General features: G+C 43.4%; 1 protein-coding gene across 4 annotated transcripts in view; it reads left to right on the top strand.

The window, feature by feature from the left end:
* PRKN (parkin RBR E3 ubiquitin protein ligase) overlaps positions 1–24990 on the top strand; it is a 943383-nt gene that overhangs the window by 455489 nt on the left and 462904 nt on the right. For all 4 annotated transcript variants that reach the window (XM_036218434.1, XM_036218431.1, XM_036218425.1 and 1 more), the window contains exon 5: positions 21962–22045. In XM_036218434.1, coding sequence (XP_036074327.1) covers positions 21962–22045 — 84 coding nt within the window. The remainder of the gene's footprint in view (positions 1–21961; positions 22046–24990) is intronic.

The raw sequence follows: 24990 nt of genomic DNA, 5'->3' as shown, positions 1-24990 counted from the left end.
AGCAGAGTGTGGAGGGCAGCCTCCTGGCGGGGCGGCCTGGCCTATCAGGACACTGAGCAAACAGACACCGTGTTGGGAGGTAACAGCAGCCAGGCTTCTCTCCGTCAGAGAAGACGAGCTACAAATAGGGAAAGAATCTGAAAATGAACCCTACTAGCTTCTAGAAGCGGTGATACCTCAGGAGCGATAAGCATGCCTCATACCTAAATCTTGCTTTCTAAATACCATTTGTCACTAAAAGTAACCGGGGCTGATTCCAGGACTGGGGCACATGAAAAAGATGTGCCTGGAGCATCATATTGTGTCGCAAGGCAAGGAGGTACTTGTCTTTTGATGCAATAGGGGCATATGAAAAAGGATACAGCAACCAACTTGCAAGGCCTCCAGCTGGCCAGACTTGGGATAATCTGAAGCATGAAAATGATAATAACCGAATATAACCCATAAAATACAATAGTAATCCATGAGTCCACACTGAGTAAATTGAGAGTTTAACAGGGAACAGAATATAGATATTGTTTTGAGGTGCCTCCCCCAGAATACTAATTACAAAGGACAACTTTGCAACGTAAACGTTGGCAGCTGCTGCCCCTGAAACAAGGGATGTACGTGAACTTGCTTGGCGATGGGAAAGCTGGACTCGTGTGCCTCCTGATGGCATGCAGCAGGAAGGAGCCAGCATCACTTCCGTGGCATTCCTGCCACCGTCACCTAACCAGAGTCGTGAAGAAACAGCAGATGAATCCAAATTGCAAATATTCTGTGAAGTGACTGTCCCATGATGTTCGAAAATGTCAGGGTCGTAATAGTCATGGAAAAGCTGGGGAACTATTCCAGACCAAGTTTCTAAAGGGGCACACTAAATGCAGTGCACGATTCTTACCTGGTTTCTTTTAATATAAAGGACACAATTGTGACGGATTAAGCGGGGCCTGAAGAGTAAATGATTAGGATGTTTCAGTGTTAATTTCTGATTTGGATGAATGGACTGCGATTAGGTAGGAGAATGTCTTGTTTGTAGAAAATCCATACCATTTTCGGGTATGATAGGGCACCATAGAGCAATTTACTCTCAAAAAATAGACCTTTGTATTATGTTTGCAACTTTAAGTTTGAAGGAGTTCAGAAAATGTGTGTTATACTTCAATTAAACCTGTGAATACAACATCCTATTTCCTGCTTTATCCACGATTAAAGATGTTAGAAGTGCCAAGAGTCATCGGTGCTGCGTATTCCTTGGTCCTGATGGACTCTGTCTCCAGAGGGAGCATGTTTCTGTCAAAAAGTTGGCTTTCAACACCAAGGGTTTAACCTGTTGTATGTGAAATTTAAGTAAGTTACAAGGAAATCACTAATTTAACAAAACTGGTCATGCAGAACAAAGCCCATATATATATTTTTTTTATGTATCTTAGATGCCCTGAAGATGTCAGGGTCGCTAGAAATAGTTTTCAAAACAACTCATAACCCCAATGAGTGGTTTTGCATGACTGCCAGCAGCCAGAAGCAATCCACTGGAAAGTGCGGGCTGAAGTCCAAGGTCTCGAAGCTCGGAGGTGGCACAAGACCCACATCTGTCCAGTCCCAGAGCCCACGTTCCTCACAGCACACTGTCCCTGCATCAGAATTTTTCCTAGACATTTAACTTGCATCAAGAGCCTTTACAAGAACCTTTGAAAAAAATGCAAATTAAGTAAATATAGATACTGAGACCAGGCATTAAAAACATTGCACAGAAATGTGAGTTAATCAGCTGGAATAAAATAACTGAAATGTATTACATTATTTTTTAAACAATTAGCTCATAAGATGGTAACTCTTGAAATTTAGATAACAATAAAATAATTCACATCTCCACATAAACATTAAGAGTTTTCAGTGTTAAATGCTTTCTTAAATAAAATAACTTCTAAAACTGTATGATGTTCTACATGCCAAGTTCAAGGTTGACTGGATCATACAAATCATCTGCAGTCCTCCATTTATGTCCAGGGCCCTCCCCGCCAAGGACCATGAAGGGAAAAGCCGGGACTTCACAAATCTCATTTTGTTGATTGTTAAGGAAAGTCCTAGAGGTGAATGCGTCATGAGGACTAATTTATCTCTGAAAGGATATGTTCGTGGCTAGGACCCACCGCTTTTAAAATATGCTCTTGACCAGACTTAATTCTAGAAAAGTTAAATTCATATATAAGTATAATTCACTTGTAGTCATTTTAAAGCCACCTTAGCAAAGAGGCTTTCCCCGTTGACCCTATGTAAAATGCCATGCTCCCTCAGTCCCCCTGTGGTCATCTTCGGTCTTCTTTGTTTTTCTTCAGTGTTTGTCTGTCTCTCTGTCTATCATCTACCTATCATCTATCTATGTATCTATCTATCTATCTATCTATCTATCTATCTATCTATCTATCTATCTATCATATCTATCTATCATCTATCTATCTGTCTCTCTCTCCCTCTCTCTCTCTCTCTCTCTCTCTCTCTCTCTCTCTCTCTCTCTCTCTCTCATCTTCCTATCTGTCTAACTTTTCTATTGTTAGAGATCACCAGACAATCATACGTGTGACCATGACCACCTTCCATCTCACTCTCCCGTCACTAGCATCAAAGCCCCACAAGTGCCTAAAAATATGCCTGATTCATGAATTTCTCAGTAAATACACTTGGTTGAACACACACACACATATTCATAAATAAAAATCTGGACTTATACAAGATAATACAACAGAAAACTAAATCCCTTTAAAAGATTAAAATTTCCAAAATTTATTTCAAGAATGGTTTAAATTATGGGTAAACTATGTCATAAAAAGTAAGTTATATTTTACCACAGTTTTTTACAAAGCGAGTTTGAAAGTAAGAATGGAAATTAAAAGAACGTTAGTTACCAGGAGGGCCGGACAGTTGGGATGTCGCGTGCATCCTGCATTCCCAAGTCAGGTTTGTCTTCTGACTGCTTCTGCACGCAGCCCAGTAGCTAAAGTTCCCGGTTCAATTAACGTCTTCCTCTCTCATCCCTTCACTCACTCATCGTCAGCTAAGAGCTCACCGTGAGTGCAGCCCTCGGCGGGGAGTGGCAGAAAGAGGAAAAGTCCCAGCTCTGTCTCTGCCCTCAAGGAAACCAGGCCCAGTGAGAAACTTGGATGCATAGCCAAATCGTTATCGATACAGGAATTCGAAAACGATTCCCGAAGTGTTTCCCAAGAAACATTTATGTAATAATTATATTCCTTTGCTCTTCCATTCTGATTGTTTTAAATAAATGTTTAGGCGAGCATAGCTAACATATAGATGCCTACGTCCTTTTATATTCAGATACACCTGTTCTTGAAGTTAAATCTATTTGATTCAAGATAATTGACTAAATTATATGACCTGATCTGTGCCATTCTAACCGTGGTGTCTTTCTTAGAGACAGAGTGGGGTACACAGGGTGAGGCAGAAGGACCTTAACAGAAAGATTTTGAAGAGAAGAGAAATGTGCTCTCCTATGGAACCGGTACTATACAGACATCTGCCAATGGATTCGTAAATCCTTGAGAAGAAAGTTCAGGACTGCTGCCTCTGACTTTCTGGTTCCCCACAAGCAGCACGATGCTGGAATCGCCAACAAGCCAGGGAGAGGAAGGAGGAAGCACAGCTAATAACGTGAAGATATTTACACCTTGGTTAGCCTCTTTTACGGCACAAAGGCATTAGAGGGAGTGACAGGGACAAGTTATGGGCCATTTGCTTAGGCTGTCTGGAGGGACTTAATCTCACTCCGGTCATGGAGGTGAGCATTCCCTGGGCACCAGAGCCACTGTGATAGGCCCTATCTCTAGGCCTGACGTTCAGAGATAAGAGTTTAAGTCCAGCTCGAATTAGAAGCGGCAGAATTAGCTGAAATGCAGGACTGCAAAGCTTTTGGTTCAGACCGTGAAGAGCCTCTGGAGGTCCCAGTGCCTCTGAGGGAGTTCGTCCCTGGGAGCTGAGCATGAGACACACTAGTGAAATCAAGGACTTTTCTGCAGTGTTCCTACGTGCACAGTTTATACCTTTCATCAACTTGTGCTTCCTTATGAAGTATCTCCAGTAGACTCATTTTCCACTTCATCAGCATCCTTGGATTTATTTATTTATTTTTTTAAAGAAAACCAGGAAAATTGTTTGAAAGGCCAGTGGTTTTAGAAACTGTGAGGCAGCTTTCTGCATAATTTGCACATGTATATATTACTTTAAAAAGTCAGAATAGGGGTTGTTAAAGCATAAAATGTTAGCTGCGATGATAATACTATAGTTTTTATCTGCATGTGCCCACTGAGCTTCTAAAACTATATCTTCCAAAACAATGGAGCGTGACCAAATATGTATATGTACAAGGCCAGTAATAAAGCCTGAGCTTTAGTAGCAAACTGTGTTAACTTCATCTAACTGCTTCCCTTTTTCTTCTCATTTCTGTCTGGTCCTAAACAATAGCATTGAATCGCATATTTTATTTTTATTGGAATTTCTCCTTTAATTATGGTGTTATATTTGTTTTAATGCTGTATAGCTGTACAAAATATAGTTGGATCATAATTTCTCCAATAACTTAAAAATATATATATATATAATTGCATAGCAATAATGTGTCATATAGAAAAAAACATAACAAAGGAAATAAAGGAGTCTTTGACAAATGGGATGCTATTTCTAGTAAGATACATATTATGAATGATATCTCAAAGAGATCCCAGAATAGCTAGGGAGGCTATTAAAAGTGAAGCTGCATAATTACTTAAGAATCGTGTATTATAGTAGTAAGTGTAAATAGCTAACAGCAGAAAGGTGCCACACCTCTGTGGCATGAATTGCCAAACAGGATTGAGAGGATGGCTTTTACTTTTTACAAGTCCGCTGTGGATCATTAAGTTTCATAGCGAATCTTAGGTTCTAGCATTTTCTAAACCTTGAGCTCCAAAGGAAAACGCATGTGCGTTTCTGTTGTTCTGGGTAAGAATGTCAGTTTCTGTCCTGTTCTGGCTTTTGGCTTCACACTGCGTCACAAATATCGCCTCAAATCACTGCAAACTTACTGTAGCTCTTAAGGAGTTATGATATCCCAATATGTATCAATGAGACGTTTGGATACTTCAGTTATATAATTGTGGAGATAGAGCTGTGGGGATGTTCTATATTTAGTATTGACCGGAGAGAAAAATCACTGGACTATAAAATGAGAAAATAGAGAATTGGCTTCTCTATATTTAGTTCAGTGGAGAACAGGTCAGCACACATGAGTGGGGTGTAGACAGCCAGGCACTTCCTCGGCAATGCTGTCACCTGACTAGTTTCCTTTTAATTCTTTTTGCTATTTTCTGCCACTGCGTTTGGACCTTAAACTGTGAGACAGAGTCCGTTAAGGCTCTGGAATACTTCCTTCTAATGCTGGTTAATAGAGAAGTATTTTTAAATAAAATATAAATTTTTTCCAGAAATCAATTTCAATGGATCATCTATTACTTTTACTTTCTACCAACCCACAATTACTTTTTATTACAGTATAGTAACAATGTCTAAGAAATACATAAAAGATAATGCACTCTTTCCACTAGACATAAATTCATTATTATTATAATAAATGTATATATTAAATATATATGCATCTTATATCTTATACTGATCATACCTAACAAAGTTAATGGTAATCTCTTTATATTATCTACTATACAGTAAGATTGTCAAAATATTGACATATCTGTTTTGTCTGGATCAGAGATACCAGGGCTCATTATACATTCTAATGTTGAATATGTTTGAAATTTTTCATAGTAAAACTTTCTTTTTTTAAGTGTACAGTTCGGTGGTTTCGAATCCATTCATAGTTGCGGAACCGTCAACACCATCTAATTTCAGGTCACTTCCATCACCTTGAGGAGAAAACCTGCGGGCGCCTGTGGGCACGCCTCATCCCCGCCCACTGCCTTCCTCCCCCATCTCTGCCTGCCATCAATGCATGTTCTGCCTCCATGGATTTGCCTATTTGGGATACTTCATGTGAATAGAAACATGTGATAAATGGTCTTTCGTAATTTTCGCCTTCCACTTAGCATAATGTTTCAAGGCTCCCCCGAGGTTGCTGCGTGTATTAGTCCTTTGTTCCTCTTCATTGCCAAGTAATGTTCCCCTGTGTGGATACTCTGCATGTTGTTTCTCGGCACATCAGGTGATGCACATTCGGGTTACTTTTACCTTTCTGCTATTACAAATAATGCTGCCATGAATAGTTGTGTACAAGGTTTCACGTGGACATGTGTGCGTCAAGTGGCTACACCAATTTACATTCCGGCCAGCGAGGAATGAGGGATACAGTTTCTCCACTTACTTGCCTCACTCATTATTGTTTGTTTGTTTTCAGTTTTAGCCATCCTAGTGAGAAGTGATATCTTGTGGTTTTGATTTGCATTTCCCTAATGAATGATCTTGGGTATCTTTTCATATGCTTATTGTCCATTCTTATGTATTCAAGTCCTTTGTCTGCTTTTTAAAGTGGGATATTTGTCTTATTGAGTTAGTCAAAAGACTTCTTTATACATTCTGTATACAAATTTTTTATGAGAGATGTGATTTGCAAACACTTCCTCCCGTTTGGTGGGCTATCTTTTCACATTATTAATGGTATTCTTGAAGCACACACAAGTTTAAGTTAAGTGAATCTATATTTTCTTTATTTTCTTCTGCTTTTGGTATCATATCTAAAAAACCATCCCCATTTCCAAGGTCATAAAGATTTACTCCTAAATTTTCTTCTAAGACTTTCACAGTTTTATCCCTTGCACGTAGGCCTCTGAGCCGTTTAACTTAATTTTTACAGATAGTGTGAAATAGAGCTTCAGCTTCATTCTCCCATAAATCCAGCTGTCCTTGTGGCATTCATTGAGATTATTCTCTTTGCGTTGAATCGTCTTGTTACCCCTGTTGAAAATCAATTGAATATTTGGTTGACTATACCAGTGAATCCCTCTTTGCCTGGCCTTTTCTTTGTTGGAAGTTTTAAAACTAATTCAATATCTGTACTTGTTTAGGTCTCTTTGGTTTTATATGTCTTCTTGAATGAGTTCCAGTAATTTAGGTTTTCTTGGACTTGTCCATTTCATCTGCGTTCTTTAATTTGTTGGCATAACTTTACCTATTTTTACAAATGAGATATTAGCATCCAAAATCTAATCCCTTTGTGAAAGGCATTTCCTTAAAAAATGCACAAGGTATTTTTACTAAGCCTATGTAATTTTTTCTAATAAATACTATTCTCTTTAAGATTAGAGAAATACGACAAACAGTTTGGCGAGTTGGTAAGATAGACAGTTAATTTTAAAATCAGTCATATATTATTAGTTTGTAGTTCTCTATTAACTGAGAGAAACGCGTGTGTTTTTTATTCTCATTAGTTTAGTAACTACTGAGAGAATGATGAGCTCATGAAATGGCCCCTTTTGGGGTTGTCAGCATTCTGGAATCCTTGGACTTCTGGAATATTTACCATCTAGGAATCATAACTGGGATTCAGAATCAACTTAGTTCATAGTGCTCTTTTTCCCCCCCAATTTTCTTTGCCTCATTTCTTTCCGAATTATGAGAATACTGTGGCCTCTCTAAGGTTCACCACTGATGTGGGACAGGTTAAGGAATTTGCCCCAGTGCGGGAATGCACCCCCCACGTTCCCCACTTCTGCTGCTTCCTTCCATCTCTGTGTTCCACCCCAGGCCCCTCAACTCAGAGGAGCAGTAGAGTCCCTAGGTGTGGGAAACTTGAAGTCTGTGACATCCTCACTCCTTCTGAATTATTGTAGCCCAGAAGTTGCCCTGTGCGCGCCTCCAGGTACACATCGCGCTTCCTCCCTGTGGCACACCGAGCCCTGTTCAGGGTAAACGCTCATTTCCGAATTAGACTGAAACACAATAAACTGCAGTCTGCAGCTCCAAACTTACTTTAACAAAGTTCAAATATATATATTTGATTTCTCTTTTTCTTGTTATAAGGGAACACATCCTCGCGTTCTCATCTCTTATATTAAAATTGATTTTTTAAGGAAAGTTTCTGATACCGTTTATTTTGACATCTTGATGTAATTTCAGTCATTATGTTACAACCAGGGGCATTTCCATTTGAAACATTTTCTAATATCATGAAATGAGAACTTCCAGGCATAAATAAAAAGGTAAGTGGTACTTATATTAAGACCAAAACAAAACAAAACAAAACAAACAAAAAACCGTCTCTTCCTTGTGGATATATTTGTGTTTTCCAGCCCTGTCAGTAGTGACTTTTCTAGAATCTTAGAAAAGGAGGTTCTCAACGAAATAAGACTGTCAGGTGGAGCATTCAGTTGGCAACCTTTATGGCTTATTACTTGCATTTTATAGTCGATGTTCCTTTCCTGGCATTTTCATATTTCCATCTCAATGTAGGATTGAAATTCAGTCAGGCATTCTCAATTATCCATACATTTCATTCAAGAAATATATATTACGTGCAGATTTTATGAGCAGCAGCCACTGAGATTCAGAGCAGGTCCCTTCTCTCAAGGAGCTTGCATTCTAGCTGGAGAGGCGAATATGCCTCAGTGAACTCATAAATAACGGCGCCGGTAAGACCGGCATAACGCCACGAGGGGGCAGTGGTGCCCCTGCTGCCCGCGCGCAGCCAGGGGTGGGTGACCTGGACCCTTTCGCTCCTCTTAGCCATGCTCTTCTCCCGCGTAGCTGGTCTCTGTCCAGGGTTTTAGTTCTAACCCCCAATGTCTGATTTTGGTTGGCACTGGGTATATCTGTTGATGAACAAAAATAAAAATAAAAATAAAAGTCCTACGACTAAAGACTGTTTTGGAGCTGTCATTGCTGCCATGGAAACAGCTTATCATTTTGCTCTTCCGGCTCTTCCTCTTTCTTTTTTTTTTCTTTCCATTGGTGAAAAAGCTGCTACCTCAGAACCCGTTTCTGTGCCCTGGAACTTTCTATAGTCTGAAATAGCTTATCTGTTTATTTGCTATTTAAAAGACTCATATCCCTAGGGTTCTCTGATTTTAAAATGACCAAATCTGATCACATGAGGAGTCCACTTATGCGCTCAGAGGCTCCATGTTTTGAGAAGTGCCCAGACTGGTTATGAGCTCATTAAACATTTAAAATAGTTGAGTGCCTACCAGAGTGACTTTATTGTATATAGTATGGGGAAACTCTCCCTATGGAGTCATTTGTTAGTAGGATAATGAAAGAGTATAATTTTTATTAAAAGAAAAGGGCATATATTAATGTGAGTAGATTCGCTGCTTACTTGCTCTTTGACTACGAAAATTCTCAAACCAATATCGGGCTTTATTGTATACATTTCTAAAGGCTTTAAAAGAAAATGGTATTAATATAACTAATTAGATGGCTAAAGTATAATGGAGATTCTAGCTCATAAGCACTGTTATATAAATTTATTTTTAAAATTTTCATTACTTTATATCATTTTTTCCTTTAATCACTTTTATTTAGAATAAAAGAGCTCAGTCCTGAGGTCTAAAATTCTTCAAACACATAGGGAAAATTTTGTTACAAAAGTATTTTTAGACTGAAGCGGACAGTAATGACAGCAGTGAAATACAGTTGCAGCCTAGGCTGGCTTCGTGTGAGCGACCCTTTATTCCAACTGTCCCACTGATTTAAAAATGTAATCCACATCAACACTTATTTATTGGAATTTTACCAATATATTTGAGAATAAATGGAAAATATTTTATCCCCCTCTGTCAATTGATTAGAGTATCATTTGCTTTTAAACAGTTATTCAAGTTGAAACAAAATTCTGATTAGTTTCTTCGTTAATCGAATTCCCTTGGTATATTATACATTCCTTTGTCATGTATTTGGCATCTTATGCCCTCCACTAAATTACAGAATACTTGAGTGTGGTGGTAAATCTTATTAATCTTTGATCTCTAACATTTAACACAGCTTAGCACATAGTAGATGCATGATAAATATTTGAATGACTGAGTAATTAATATGTGTTGTTTATTTGTAATAATATATAGGTCGAAGGCGATTAGTTAATATAAATTAATATAATTAATAATAATACCTTGGTATCAGAAGATCTAGGACATATAATCATTCCTTTGATCTCAGCTCGCCTGTTCTGGTGTTTGGGACCAATGACTTAGTCTCAGTCTCCATTTATACAATGTAATAGAATTTAATCTAGATCATTTCAGTTTCTATACAAGGCGAGCACGGGTTCTGTAAGGAGGGTTTCTTTATCTCCTTGTACCATGAAAAGCCTTTCTTCCCTGCCCGGCCACATCTCATGTACTTCGACGCTTTTTGGTCTCCGTGGGTCTTAAAGGCTTTTTTTCCATGTCCCATCTGGATTTGTTCTCGGAGACAGCTGTGTCCCTGTTTCATGTGGCCCGCTATGTGAGGGCTCTGTGTGTGTGTGTGCATGCGCACACACGTGTATGTGCACACACACGTGATCACACAGGACACTGATCAACTAGTCTGTTGTAATATATCAATTGGTGGTGATAGAATAGTGTGTCGCCTTTGACCTTTTTTAAAAAATTGGACTCTGGAGACTTGTTTTCACATTAAGCAGAATTTGGCTCAGTGATAATAATCTCAGGCCATCTGACGGTTCAGAGACTTGAATGTGTTCTTCCCATGTGTGTTTTCATATATGATTATTGAGTAACTGTCTTCTGCCTTATGATTAAGCCTTCTTGAAATTCTTTAAAGGCACTGCAGAGATGCTGTGCCACTCATAACTAGAGGACAAAATATCCCCTTAGTAGCACAACACAAGAAAATTGATTAATGTATGCTTTCATTGAATATAGCATTAGTGTGCATTACATTTTTAAAAGCATCAATAACCCAGGGAGAACTCAAGTTATTACATAGCTACTGCAGTACTATAATACCATTGTTACGTTGAACTCATGAATTTATTCATGATAGTTGTGGATCTTCATGTACATTTTTATTAAGATTCAAATAACACTAGACGGTGATACCTAAAAGACCACGGCGGGCCTTTCGATACCTCCCAGGTCAGTTCGGAGTCATATCTGCTTACTACAACCACCATTTGTAGGAACTTTCCTGCACATGAGGAATCTCTCCCATAGCCTAGCTGAAAGAAACCAGCAACCTGAAACTTTGTCATCTTCCTGGACCACACACTCTGTGGCTTCCTCTAAAGCCTCACTCTACGGATGCTGGTGCTATGAAGCCACCTGTCTAGTACGTGAAAAGACGTGAGCAAACTTCAAGTGGAATTGAAAAAAAAGATTCTATGATGTGGCTTTAGGCTGCACATTATATTCTAAATTTGGAAAGAGAAACTGAGCTAGCCATTCAAATATTTTGTATAACATGACTGCAAAGCATTTAATGATTTTGATCTCTCTGAAAATTTAAATGGATATCGTAATTATCATTTCTGTTATTGAAATTTTATGTGCATTTTGCATAAAGGATTACTTCTTTTTAAAGTTTTCAATTATATAAAGAGTCTTAGTATCCTTGAACTAATAACAATTTTAGTAACCACTAGTTTTTACCTAAAATCTCAGAGAAGTGAAGAAATACAAACTTCTCTATTTTTTCCTTAAGATCAATTCTCATGTAAATTACAGATCTCTGGCAGGTGCTTTTAGTAGAGTGCCTTAGAGTTTCTTTAACGTGGGATGTAAATAGTTCATAAGGTAGAAGACAGTGGTGGCACCGTGTTCTTTTTAAACGCTCTCTGGCATCAAGTTACTATAATAATAAGTGGGTTGTGACTGTTTTTAATTCCTGAAAATACAGTTTGGACCTCTATGAAGAAAATATGATATTTGTTTACCAGGCAGGAAGACACATTTAGCTCATAATCTAAAGAAATTATTTTTTCTATTTTTGGAAATAAAATTTTAAATTACAGCGTAAGGCATTGTGGGTGCCACTCCATTCCTAGAGATTTTCCACATCTTTGCTACGGAGTCGCATGCTCAATGCTTTTTACTGAGATTCTAATAGTCCAGTTTAATGTGAAAAAACAGCTAACATTGCACAGCGTTTTACAGGTAGGAGATCACTTTTCCTATTTTTGTTGTCTTATTCTCACTGTAAACTTGGGAAGTACATAAAGCTAATATCAATACTCGTATTACTCCTGCAGCAATCTGAGCTTCGTAGACTTAAATGACTTGCCCAAGGGCACAACTTGGTACGTAAAGTAATGAGTCATGGACGCCACGCTCTTATTTTGTATTCTGCACTTTTCTATTATATTCTCTCTTAGAAACCACTTGAATCACTAGATTCTAATAAACACGTCAGACGGTGGCCGTTATTCTGCATCTTCATCTGTCGCAGGGAAACGTTTGTCTCCATCAGCCTCGACAGCTGGGGAGCAATCCCGGGGGAATGCAGTTGCCAGGATCTTCAAGCAGAAAAGCAAAAAGTGACAACCTGACTTTAAGATACACGGACTTGCAGTAGGCAACAGTGGAGAGTTGCTGAGGAATATTCAATAAAGAAATACAAGAATTTGTTTTCCAGTAAACAGACTGAAACGCAGCATTATCCTTGTTCTGTAAAAGCACCATCAGTATGGTTAAGCTTGCCCTCAGACCTTCTCGCTGAAGATGCCAGAAAGTCAAAGGATTTTCTAAACCGAGAAAAGGCTAGGAAGATTGAAACTGATGTAGAACTCTACGTCTCCTTGGAAGGGTCCATGTGAATTTTCGCGTCGGAATGGTTAGAATGTCAGTGGAGAGGTGTCGGGAGGGAGCAGGTGGTCAGCTCAGGTGGGGCTTCGGGAGCCGCGTTAGGAGACGGGGCACAGCGGGTCCTGAGCATGGCATGGGGCCACTGGAGGGTTTTAGGCAAGAGATGGTGTCAGGTTCTCAATTTTGTGTGGCGATACCCTCCGACAGATACGTGGAAGAAACATTCGAAGGAACCAGTATGGGTAGCAGGACACTAGTTAATAAGTTACTGCCATTATTCAAAAGAGCTTGTGGCGTTGGTTCTAGAAAAGATGCCACAGCATCCACCAGTATCGAAAAGCAAGACTTATTGAATCAGAATTCACTTTTGAGCTGGTAAATCTGCCTGTTCTTCCCAATTGTTCCCGAATGTCATTCTAGCTTTTCCAATAGATTGCCGCTTCCTTGGGATCTTAGATTCGGCATTCACATTCCCTGTTCCTTTAGTTTAAGCTCGTTCTGATGGGACGATGTCACCAGGGGTGACTACACCGTGAACAGCTTTCCGAGTGCTGAGTTTGGGGGCCGTTACGTTAACTGTTCCCTGGTTGTCAGGCCATCAGCTCACGGCTTGTGACTCCCAGTCTGCCAACCACTGAATGTTTCAAAGAAAAGGTCGAGTCGCATCTGGCTTTGTGATTGTGCATGAAGATGGGATATAAAGGAGTGGATGAGTCTATCGGAATCAGATCCTGCCCCGCTCTCTCTGCAAGTCTTAATCTGGAAACTTGTATAATACCGCCATTCTCACACCGAATGTTTCCTGGTTGTAACGGCCCTGTCTTATTCACGCAAGCAAAACAGAAATCCTTCTGTGAGTTTTGGGTGTTTAAGTATGCAGATTCATTTTTAATACATTCTTTGCTCTCTTGTGCTTAGTCATTTTGAGGTAGAAGGCAGAGACCATGCTAAATTGTCCAGAAAAGTGGATTTATTATAGAGTTTGGAAAAGTTCGACTCTAAGTTTCAATTAAAATATTGCTACTTTTTTTTTCCTTTTTTTTTTTTTTTGACCTCGGGTAAAGTGATGGCAGATGTGATCTAAATTAGCTAAAATTAAGTAACATAGTTTTGAGAAAATATTTCCTTAAAGCAGAGCATAATTTCGGGCGAGAGACATGCTGGGCATTTCCCTTTGCCCTTTGATTCCCAAATAATGTCACAATTACTTCTTTGAATAAGCTTCTTAATGTGGCATGTATCAAAATCAAGTTCGAACATGCCTTAGCTGGCAGAATAGTTTCAAGGATAATATTGGGTAGTTATAAGCATGGAATACATTTTAACAAACTGTGTGCATGTACTGAAATAATGAGATTTAAAAACTGTTAGAAATGAGAGAATATTGAATTTCGGAAGCCAACAATCCTTGATCTGTTGGCCGATACCATATATGTTTTAAATGGAGCCAATTTGAGGTGTTAACATTAAAAAACAACAGGAGCCTGAGATTTCAAATTATTATAGACAGACATAGTCTCGTGAATAAAGAACAAACATTTTGAAGCAAGATCTTATTTCATTTTTTTTTTGTTATAAACTATACTGGATTTTTCATTTTTATAAAAAACTTGGTCGTTCATGGAGTAGTTAGTGGTAGGTGGGGGAGAATGCCAGGCGAATAATCACAGTTAGTAATTGCAACTAATAATGATGGTGACAGGAGGCCCTGACCAGTTCTGTTGATTTTTAGTCGCGTTGCTTTTGCTTCATCAGGAGAATGGGCAGAACAGCTGTGCTCTGCACCTGCACGTGGGCAGCCATCCTGCGGGGTGCCCCGAGGCCGGGAATGGAAACAGGAGGATTTGTAATGGGTCGACACCCAGGCAGGTGGGAGAACTAAGCCACGATGGTGCCCCACACCAAAGAGCAGCCCGCTCGTGGGGCTGGCGTGCAGTGGCCCGCGACGTTTTCAGCGCAGCTGTGTTCGTAGGAAGTGGTGGCTGTAGCTGTCCCCAAGGCTTTAGAATATCAGTGAACCCCGTCCCTTCATTCTCTGCCTTTTGAACCAGTAGGACGGTGGACGTTGGATCAGCGGGCATCGGTCTGTTCATGTCGCTGATAAAGCTGGTGCAGGGAACGCGGCTCATACCTGTAGCCCCAGGGGGCTGCCCGCTCTTTCCCCATGGGGTGGAATTACAGAGAGAGCATGGGGACAGTGTCAAGGATGGGCAGGCGAGGGGCCTCGAGAGCAGATGGGAGGCCCAGGCCTCTGAGCAAAGGCTGATGTGAGGGGAGATGAGAGCTTCCCCTACAAGTGTTATTATTTAAGAAAATTAAGAATTTGAATGATTTGTAACCAAGGTCCACTTTGTTCTCCAGCAACAGACTTTTCCTCTTCATTCGACTTAAGAAATATAAACCAAAAGAAAAGAGTTTTAGATAATGCTAATTTTGTTACGTCAAAAATATTGGGCTATTGGGGAAGAAAAATAATAAAATAACAATGAGGGGAGTGTTACAGGAAGTCGTGGGGGAAAATGCTTTTGGTGGAGACTTCGGCCAGTTCGAATGTGTCCTGAGAAAGTTCAGATAACCACAAATTTAGTTGGTTTTAACATAGAACTAAGATGTTCTAATAGGCTAGACCGATTATTAAGAAAGGCAGAGGAAAGATAGAGAGAGGAAAAGGACATGGTATACGCATCTTGAAATAAAAGACCCAGAGGAAAATGTATAAACTAGAACAAATGTTCAGTGCATATTAAACTGGACCATAGATTAAAAAAAAAAAAAAATCCTTTGCCAGCCTTCGTGTCCAAGGAGAAACCGACTTTTCTTTTGACCTGAGATAATATCTTTTCGTTTTGGGGATTGTCATCATCATCAAGATCTTGTTCTTTTTCACCCTGCGCACCCACATCAGTAAAAAGCAAGAATAAGAATGGCCGCCCATGCGCTGGCTCCCCGTGGAAAAGCCTGGTCTCGAGAATAGAAGGACCTCGTAAATGCGCAGCCATGCCACTAGGATTAAGGATGAGAGGCCCGCTCATGCCCGTCACGTGAGCTTAACTCCTGGCTGCAGGAGTCCCATCCTACGTCGCCGCCTTTGAGAAATGATTTTTCTCAGGGCCTCTGCCTGGCTCTTAGCAACCCGGTTGCCCACTTAGGTCCTCCAGGCACATACCGCCTACGCTACTGCACAGCGTGTGGTTTTGTGGACCAGCCAAGATGGTCACCCCTACTGACACGTCTTCCTAGGCAGTTAATTACATCGAAGCAACAGACAAGGTAATTAAGTTATGATCCCTTTACAGTTTTAACCATCATCCTATATTATTTCTTCCTTTTCCTTTCTTGAAAAAGAGTGGCCGGTAGAGTTCAGCACTACTTGGGGAGGTAGAATAGTACAGTGCACACCAAAAGGTGATGTGTTATTCATCGGGTTTTATTTTGAGAACTAAATGATGTTTATGCGATGAGGATGGCATCTGGGCATTCACCAGAAATCTAATAAACTTCTTATCTCATTTAGTAAGCGCAGTCCAGTCCAGTCATAATTATCAAGATGCAAAGCCAGCTGAGATAACTATGAAGCTTTACGTGATAATAAATGCTGTTACTCAAATAGATTTACACGCCTTGAATTAAAATGAGGGCTGCCATCGCGACAGTTCGGAACAGCTCACGCCACCTGAAACTGCCTGGATCTGAGCTGCAGCGAATTTCCCTCCGTGCCACAGCGAGATGATGCTCAGCAAAGAGCTCGAACAGATGAACGTGATCACGTGGTTCTCCTAAATTAAATCTGTTAAGAGTGCATAAAAGTGAATCACTGGAAGTCTGTATTTGTCTCCATTGTTTAAATGCTATGAAAAAGCACCAAAAATATCACTGCTGTTTAAATCTTCTGTCGCTATGCCGTGCCTACAGGAAAGCTGTCAACACTTAGTAAGGTAATTGAAGGCATCTCGTGGTTTAGAATGGCTTGGTGACTGGAATCGTGAAGGAATAAGCTCATTGTTTGACATTTGATGCATTTAGCATGATGGCACCCCATGTGAAGGGACTTTCAATGAATAATGACAGTGATCGACTTCATTGAAACCCATCGGAGCCGGAGTGCAGTGGGCCGAGAGTCGTCTCATGTACGACAACGCGGGTTTTTGAAAGAGATGTGATGTTTCTTTCTTGAAATAATTGTCTCGGAAAGAAAAGTATGTTATCGAATGTTGCAGATTATGAAATGTTTGCTTTTTATGACTTGAAGCATACTTTTGTAGTAGAAGGAAATTTGTTGTATGCCAAATTATGTTTAATAAGCTACAAAGATGACCAAATATTTGGGGAAAATCTCCAAGGCCAGCTGAGAGAGTCTGTTTAAACAGCTGTCGAGTTAGCCCCGCAGTGCCGAGTAGTCGACGTGGGGCCAGAGGATCACTCTGGTCAGGGCCGGCGCCCGCAGCAGCCGCGTCATTGCGTGTGAAGCACCTCTTCTGCGTGGAGCGGCGTTATGTTAGGAGCTGTGTAACGTGAGGCCAATGCAGGAATCCACGAACACACACAGCTCCAGTATCCCTTTACCGGCTGTCGCCTGTGTGGCCTGTTAGAGTTTGCAATGGGTTTTCTCATCAGTTAACTCATTCTTTATCTTATTTCACCCTGAGTCCTTATTATCCACAACGCACAGATAAGAAAGTGAGGCACGAAGTTGTTAAAGTGTTTAGCCTAAACTCTAGCGAAATTAGGTCCGGCACTTAGATCTTCTGACTCTTTGTCTATTGGGGTGCTTCTTCCGAGATCACGTTTTTCTCTTATTTGGGTTGTTCAGCGGCACTCGCCAATATTTATCGAATGTTAGCTATGTGTATAGTATTCTTCTAAGTACTTTGTCTCATTTAACTATAAATCTTGTGGTGTAGGTACAGCCAGTATTCCCACATTGCACGTAAGAAACATGTTCTGATTAATTTAGTAACTCAGTGGTCCCCAACCTTTGTGGCCCCAGGCACTGGTGCTCCTATGAGACTGATGCCTGAGGATCTGAGGCGGAGCTGAGGCGGTGATGCTGGCGCTGGGGGGCGGCTGTGAACACAGATGGAGCTTCGCTCACTCGCCCGCCGCTCACCTCCTGCTGTGCGGCCCGGTTCCTAACGCCCCATGACCTGTACCCATTGAAGGCTGGGGATGGGGACCCCTGGAGTAACTTTATCATCGTTACGTGGATGGTGACATCAGTTACAGATGAACCAGTCCATCCGGGTCAGAGACATGCAGACATTGTCTGTCATCATGATGTCCCCATTGCTCTGAAGTCAGTGTGATGCAGAAGACCACCTGTAACTACAGATTTAATCGAGTCACTATTAGTAGTACTATTGTAGTATTGTAGACTAAGATGTTTAGAATGTCATACAGAATTAGCTATTATGGCTTAATTATCAATATCTTCCCGTTGGGAGTCTGCATGCCAGAAACCAGGCTAGCGGGTGGTGCTGTCTGGTTCTGTTTTCCCTGATCAGAACTCTTATTTCTCTCAAGGAACTTCCCTCTTCCTGCCTGGTTTTGACTCATTCCTCACGTCTCAACTTAAACAGAGTCCTTCCGAAAGTCTAGGCCAGGGGTCTCCCCTATGTACCCTCAAACGAGCCACGTGTTAATTACTCGTTTAATCACTGTAATCCTCCGAACTGGAAGTCTCGTTCAGTTTTTCATCTACAGTCTAGCAAAATACGTGTCACATGTTAGGTGCATAATTTACTGAATGAATTAATGACCTCGGCGACCTAAAATTAGCATCAAATGAATGTGTTTTATGAAAAGATGATTTCGTGGGACAGTGGTTTCAAATTCTTGAAAAGCTGAAGGGTGCCTTTTAGCAATCAGGAAATTATGTTAATTAATTGGAAGCCATCGGTCATTTACGTGTGGGTGCAGATACTGTCTGCCTCAGCCTGCGCCCGGATAGAAACTCCAAAGGGATCGATCCGAGTGGACCTTCGGGGAACACGTGGAGTTGCTGCCGTTTTGTTATTTTTGTCTCTATAACCCATACCCAGTGTGATGCGGTGTGTTTCATAATGTCTGAAATATTTAAAGTCTTATAATAGAGACATATCAACCAGGTATTCTGGATGCAGGTAAAAGGAAATCCACATGCGCCTCTGCTGTCAGCGCGCGGAGCGGAGCGCTGGGGGTGGGCGAAGAAGGCACCGGCGGGCGGGGCGGTGCCCTGGGGCGACAGGAGCTGCACGTGTGCCCTCTCCTTTGGGGGCGGCCCCGCCTCGCTGTGACCGCAGACGGCAACCGTGCTCCACCGCACTCTGCCTCTCCCAGCGACTCTGGGCTGTGACAGTTTGACCGGAAGGGCGTGGCGGGAATGACGCTGTGCTGGGACCAGGTCCCCACCTCAGGAAGCCGGAGGCTCCTGCTTTCTCTCTCTGGGCGTTGTCGCTCTCGAGAAACACCTGCCCCGCTGTGGGGGAGCACGGCAGCCCCTGGGGAGTCCCCGGCTGAGGGGGGCCGTGGGTGTGGGTGCAGCATGCTGAGCTGGTCAGCATGTGGACGAGCCATCTGAAAGTCAGCCCCCGGGCCCCTCGGGGAGCTGGGGGAGGTGACCACGGGTGGGGCGCGATGGAGCCGACCAGTCAAGCCCTGCCTGGCCCGTGACCACGCTTTGATTAAAACATGGACTCTGAAGTTTCCTAGTTGTCTAAAAATGGGAGCACTGATTCATGGCACTGGGGGACAGCACCAACCACAGGCCACAGAGAAGCAGAATCCCCGAGTGTGGCCTCCGGGTCCCCGTCCAGGGGCCAATGTGACAGGAGCCTGCACCCGGCCCATCTCCCCGCTCCCAGCGAGCCAGGTGAGGCCGATGGGCCAGGGAGGTGCGGGCGCCTGTCCCTCTGTCCCTCCGGTTTCAGTGCATTGGTCATTTTTATCACGTGGGCATAAGCACCTGTTCGACAGTCAGATTCGCAGACGGCCTAGTGACGAAAGGCCACGGCGCGTGAGGCCAGGGCGCCTGTCCCCTCCCCCGCCCAGCTCCGCCTCCGCCTTCAACACCTGCACCTTGACTTTCATGGTGTCCACGCTGCGGGACGCAGATATTTGGTTACGTAACATGAGTTAATAGTGTTACGTGAGGTCGCGCATCACGGGACTGTTTGCATCGTTGTGCAGCGGGCTGTAGGTGAGGGCCCCACACTTAGACGTGCAAGGAGAACGGAATTCCTCATGCCCCATAATGGACGTGCGCTTACCCATGACCCCTGAGCCTTCTGCGCAGCGAGGGGAACGTGTCCCTGGTGATGAATCACATGTCACTGGGGCGTGGGGCGCGTCTAGGTTCGGAGAGTCGCCGGCGGGCCCGAGGACCCCGCGCACCGTCAGACGTGTGTGAAAAGGTTCGTTGCAGCAAAAGGCAGCACACAGCGGAGGGACAGGCGCGTGAGTGAGTCCGGAGGGAACCGCGGCCGCGTTCCCAAGGGACCTCCCACTGCAGCCACGCAGGACGCGCTTCCGCCCCCAGCTACCAGCTGCGACCGCCCAGGGACCTTGGCGGGGGCTGGCCGCTGTGCACCCCAACCCAGAGCTTCCAGGTGCAGTGGGAAGGGAGGCGAGCGGCATAAACCACGTTGTCTGCGGACACTTCAGATGCTGTATACCCTCTGCGTCAGCAAGAAAACGGGGGGGGAAGGCACTCCCCGAACCCAGACGCCCAGACACAGCCAGGGCCCGCCTCGGGCCGGTGCCTCGGGCCGGCCCCTCGGGCCAGCTTGTCAGCGCCTCCGCTGTCGCTCACCCTTCCGGCTCCAGCGGTGGCTTTCGGTTTCTCGAATGAGTATTTGAAATTTAGCTGTTCTCGAGGCTGGGTTTGAACAGCCTCTGTCGAAGTGCAGCTTCGTCCCTTTGAGGCAGACGTGAGCCTCCCAGGCCGCCCTGCCCCCCGTCGTCCTCCGAGGCAGCGTGTGTGGGTGTCGTGTTGACGTAGGACGGGGGCGAGCGCTCCGTGGACGTGCCCGCCTGGCCGGGGGCCCTGTCGGCCTCCCACGTTTTCCCCGGTTTCCGTGGGAGGGTGCCGGGCGGCCACTAGGTCTGGGTCGCGGAGTGGGCGGTCCTGGAGCTGACCAGCAGTGACCCGCTCCGGCACTGGCTGGGCGCCTGCTCTCGACACGCGACGCTGCCCGCCCTCCCCGCCAGCCGCCCACGCCACCCAGCTCTCGTGGGACTCCCTGCCTGAGTCACAGCCGTGGATGGGACCGAGGCCGGGCCGCTCTCCACCGTCCCTCAAGCTGGCTGGCATCCCTCTGAACGCGACGCCCCCCAGGCATACAAGGGGACGAGGCAGCGCTCTGCGCCCCCACAATCCCTGTGACCATCCTCCCGCCTAATGCACTGGGTGGGGCGTTGCGGGCTGAGATCTTTCCCTCCAGGCTTTGAAGGTTTTGCTGCCACTTTAAAATTCCACTTTGAGTTTTGTTTCCAGTCGCTGATCTGACGTTCCTCTCTGGAGGATTTCAGGATCTCCGGTTTATAAAACTTTAACTTCGTGAAAGTTTAAATTCCTCTGTGTCCGCTGCTGCAGGTGTTGCTGTCACTCTGCCTGCAGCCTCGTCTGTGCCCGCGACCCCTCGGACCCCTGTGGCCCTGCAGGGTGCAGACCCCCCCCCCATCTGCTGCAGCCTCTCGCAGGCTTCCAGAAAAGAGTGGGCATCTCTTCCCGGCCAGTGCCGTCTTCTCCCTGGGACCATGGGTTCGCTAGTTTCTGAGCGTGTGGCTCGCGGCGCCTCAGGAGGGAGAGGCGGGAGCGGGGCCCGCTCAGCCTGCCGCCCGCGTGGGACGGGCCCGCCGCCTCCTCAGGTTCCTCTGCTGCCCCCCTCGAGTGAAATCAGCGTATGTGTTCATGTAAAGTCATCAGGTGTAATTACAGGGAATTTAAAAATATTACTTGTTTTTAAAAAATCAAATTGAACCGTAGGGGGCAGACTGCGAGAGGTGAATGACCTACGTGTTTGCAGCAATATGCAAATATCATCTTAGTACATGTATGAAAACAGTCCTGGCCTGCTGGATCCCCCAAAGGGTCTTGAGGACTCCCCGGGTCTGTGGATCATACTTTGAAAATCATCGGCGTACGCATTAATTTCATCATCATTTTACAATATAAGTAGACAGATTTTAGAGGCTGTGTTAGGGAGAACATTCGGATTACAATTTGTGCACCAAGGATATGTGTGTGTTTTATTTCCTTAAAGGGCCCGTCTTGCTGGGACGACGTCTTGATCCCGAACCGGATGAGCGGTGAATGCCAGTCCCCATGCTGCCCTGGGACCACTGCCGTGAGTACCTGGTCAAGTCCAGGCCTTTAATTACGGCATCTTCCGTGTTGACTAGGAAATTGCAGTGGAGAGAATACTCACCAAAAGCACTAGATAGGATTCAAAGTGTTTATAATATTTGCCAAGAATTCTGCCTATGTCCGTACCTTCCAGTGTCCCTTCCTAGAGACTTAACCACTTTGGGTGACTATGTTCAAACATGTCAATTTAAACTCCTTACAAAGCGGTAGTCATAGGTAATAAGGAAGAACCAGTTCAGAGCCTGGCAAAATAAAATAACAAGATACAGTGGTTTTTTTCCTTCTAATTCTGTGATATTTTATATTTATATTCTATATCATTCAAAATTACTTTCTTGCTTTATCTCCTTCTGCCTTTCTTTAGCAGTTTTCTGACATGGTGGACCGTTAGAAAATCTGGCATGACTTCCCAGCTGTACACTCGAATCCCCTCCTCTGTCCTCTGCTGTCCCTGTATGCTTGCAAATATATGCTGTGCGCTTCATACAGAGCATATATTTTTTGAAAGAGACCTTGAGTACTGAAGCTATTTTTAAAATAATTTTACTATTATGATCATGTTTGTAATTTGTAATTGTTATATTTTTTACCACGGAAATCCCTGGGTCCGTCGTAATCCGACTGTATGTATTTCCTGAGCTGTAAATACTGTTATGATGCCAACGCGAATGTCAGCGGCAGTTCACAAACTGTCACAGCCAGCTGGCAGTTAACATCTTCTCTAAGGAGTACAGTCTATCTATAGTATAGCCACAGGTACGGTGTTGAGCCTAGGGGTCACTCCCCCCTCCCACGGGGCCCTCCAATCTACTGGATGATTGCAGAGATACCGAGGTAGCAGTGAATAGCTTAGCAGTCACTTTTCATCAAACTAGGGCTGGGGACCTTGACCAGATATTTGTTAATCCACATCTCAAAGAAAAATAATGCCTCATATGTCACTCACAGATATTGAGCATAATATCATTTTGTAAGTTCGCTACTGGGATGAAATTAAAGTCCATATCTCTTATAGGGGAGAATTCTTAAGTATAATGGTATATGCACGTATACAAGTATAGTAGTTATGTGGTGTACTGTACGTAGCAGGCAGATGTGATTTCAGTTGATAATAGTGACAGATCCACATCCTTTGGCATGTGTGACGTTACAGTCTCCTGCCATCATTCCAGGAATGTGAGGTCCCTTGAAAACCTCCTTCCATCACTACAGTCTGACTGCCTCTCGTGTACCTTGGTATTCTGAAGAGGTGGAGCCAGGAACTGAGCTGAAACTTGCCCAAAACCTCCCAGAAAGCAGGTCCTCTCAAATGGGGCCTCAAATACTTCCCTCAGGTAATGTTTCAAGGAGCATGAAGTAACAATGAGAAAAACCATGGATGAAAAAAGCCATTGTGGATGAGGGAGAGCGAGCAGGGATCAGACTTGGAATGAATGGAGGGAATGTAAATGTGCTTAATGTTTTTAAAAAGTGAAGCACATATAACAAATGATTAAAAAACGAAAGACTATCAGAGGTATCCAGTCATGTTAAAAGATTAAACACACACAAGCGTGCAGGCATGCACTAACGCAAGAAATTCTAGATTTAAACTTTATTATAATTGACACGAACTTACTAAATGGGTTAAATGGTGGATGAGAAAGGTAAAAGAGAAATTTTTAGCTTCGATCTGAAATTTGGCCTGGTAAAATGACTCCAAGTGCAGCCAGAGAATATAGTGGATGTAAAATATAAAAGAGCAGCTACACGACATGGAGGACAAAATAAGAAATTCAAATATTAGTGTAGCAAGAGAAAATAACAGAATGATGGAGAGAAATGAATCCCAAGGAATAAAACGAAAGGCCAAACCAAGTCGGTCACTCAGAGATTGGAGAATGTAGAAGTCAGAGAAGACGTTCTACAGGCAGCTGGAATGAAGAAGACTGATTACCTGTCTGCAAGTGGCAATTGGATGGTTAAGTAACCAACATCAAAGCCGGAAGACACGTGCCAGAGGAACAAGTCAGAACGTTGAAGGAAAATAATGTTAAGCTAAAATTACGTTGAAGAAAATCTTTTGAAAACGAAGGGCGAGAACAACAACAGAAAAGAGATCTTCAGGCAAACAGACTCAGGAAATGCACCGCCATCTAAACCTTTCAAATATTTTTAAAATAAGCATTTTGAAAAGAAAGAGAATGACCCCAGAGGGAAGGCTTGACATTTGAGAAGGAATGGGGTGGGGGGCGAAGTATGGCTAAACCTAAACAGAATATAACAATCAGCATGATTATATTTGATTTATGATCATACTTTTAAAGACTGAATATAGTTACTGGGTGATATTGCAGGTAAGCACGAGACAGGAAGGCAAAGCATTCTAGGATCTTTGTATTTTTCACCAAAAAGTCAAGATATTAACTAACATTAAAGTCGTTTTCGGTACATGTATAGTCATAGCAGCTTTGTTTGTAGCAGCCAAAAATGGAAGTAACGCACGGGTCCAGCCACAGGTGACCGGGTAAACGAACGGCACAGACACCGATAGATAGGGCAGTACAGCTGACGTGTGCTGCAGACCGGACGGCGGCCACATGGCCGTGCTCGGGGAAGGGAGCCAGACACACAGAAAAAGGAGACGGCGTGTGATTCCGTCTGCACGAAACTCCAGAAAACACACACGATCTGGAAAACGTATCGCGGTTGCCTAGGGATCGGGCGGAGGCGGCAGGAGCCTGCGAAAGGGCCTTAAACGTGTCCGAGGGGACTTTTGGGGTGAGAAGTTGTTCGTTATCTGAAGTGTGATGCAGTTTATTTGGTGTTAACGACACTCCAATAAAGCTGTGGCAGAAATGGTGCCAATGTGTGAGCTCCTCCGGAAAGGCCAGGAGCTCAGGCCGCTCCGGCGTGGCCTCCTCGCCAGCGTCCCTTCCCGGGCTC

This window comes from Rousettus aegyptiacus, unplaced genomic scaffold (genome assembly GCF_014176215.1).
Source record: "Rousettus aegyptiacus isolate mRouAeg1 unplaced genomic scaffold, mRouAeg1.p scaffold_m13_p_1, whole genome shotgun sequence".
Taxonomy (NCBI): Eukaryota; Metazoa; Chordata; class Mammalia; order Chiroptera; family Pteropodidae; genus Rousettus; species Rousettus aegyptiacus.
Note: the sequence above shows the minus strand (reverse complement) of the source record. Positions and strands in the feature narration are given on the sequence as shown.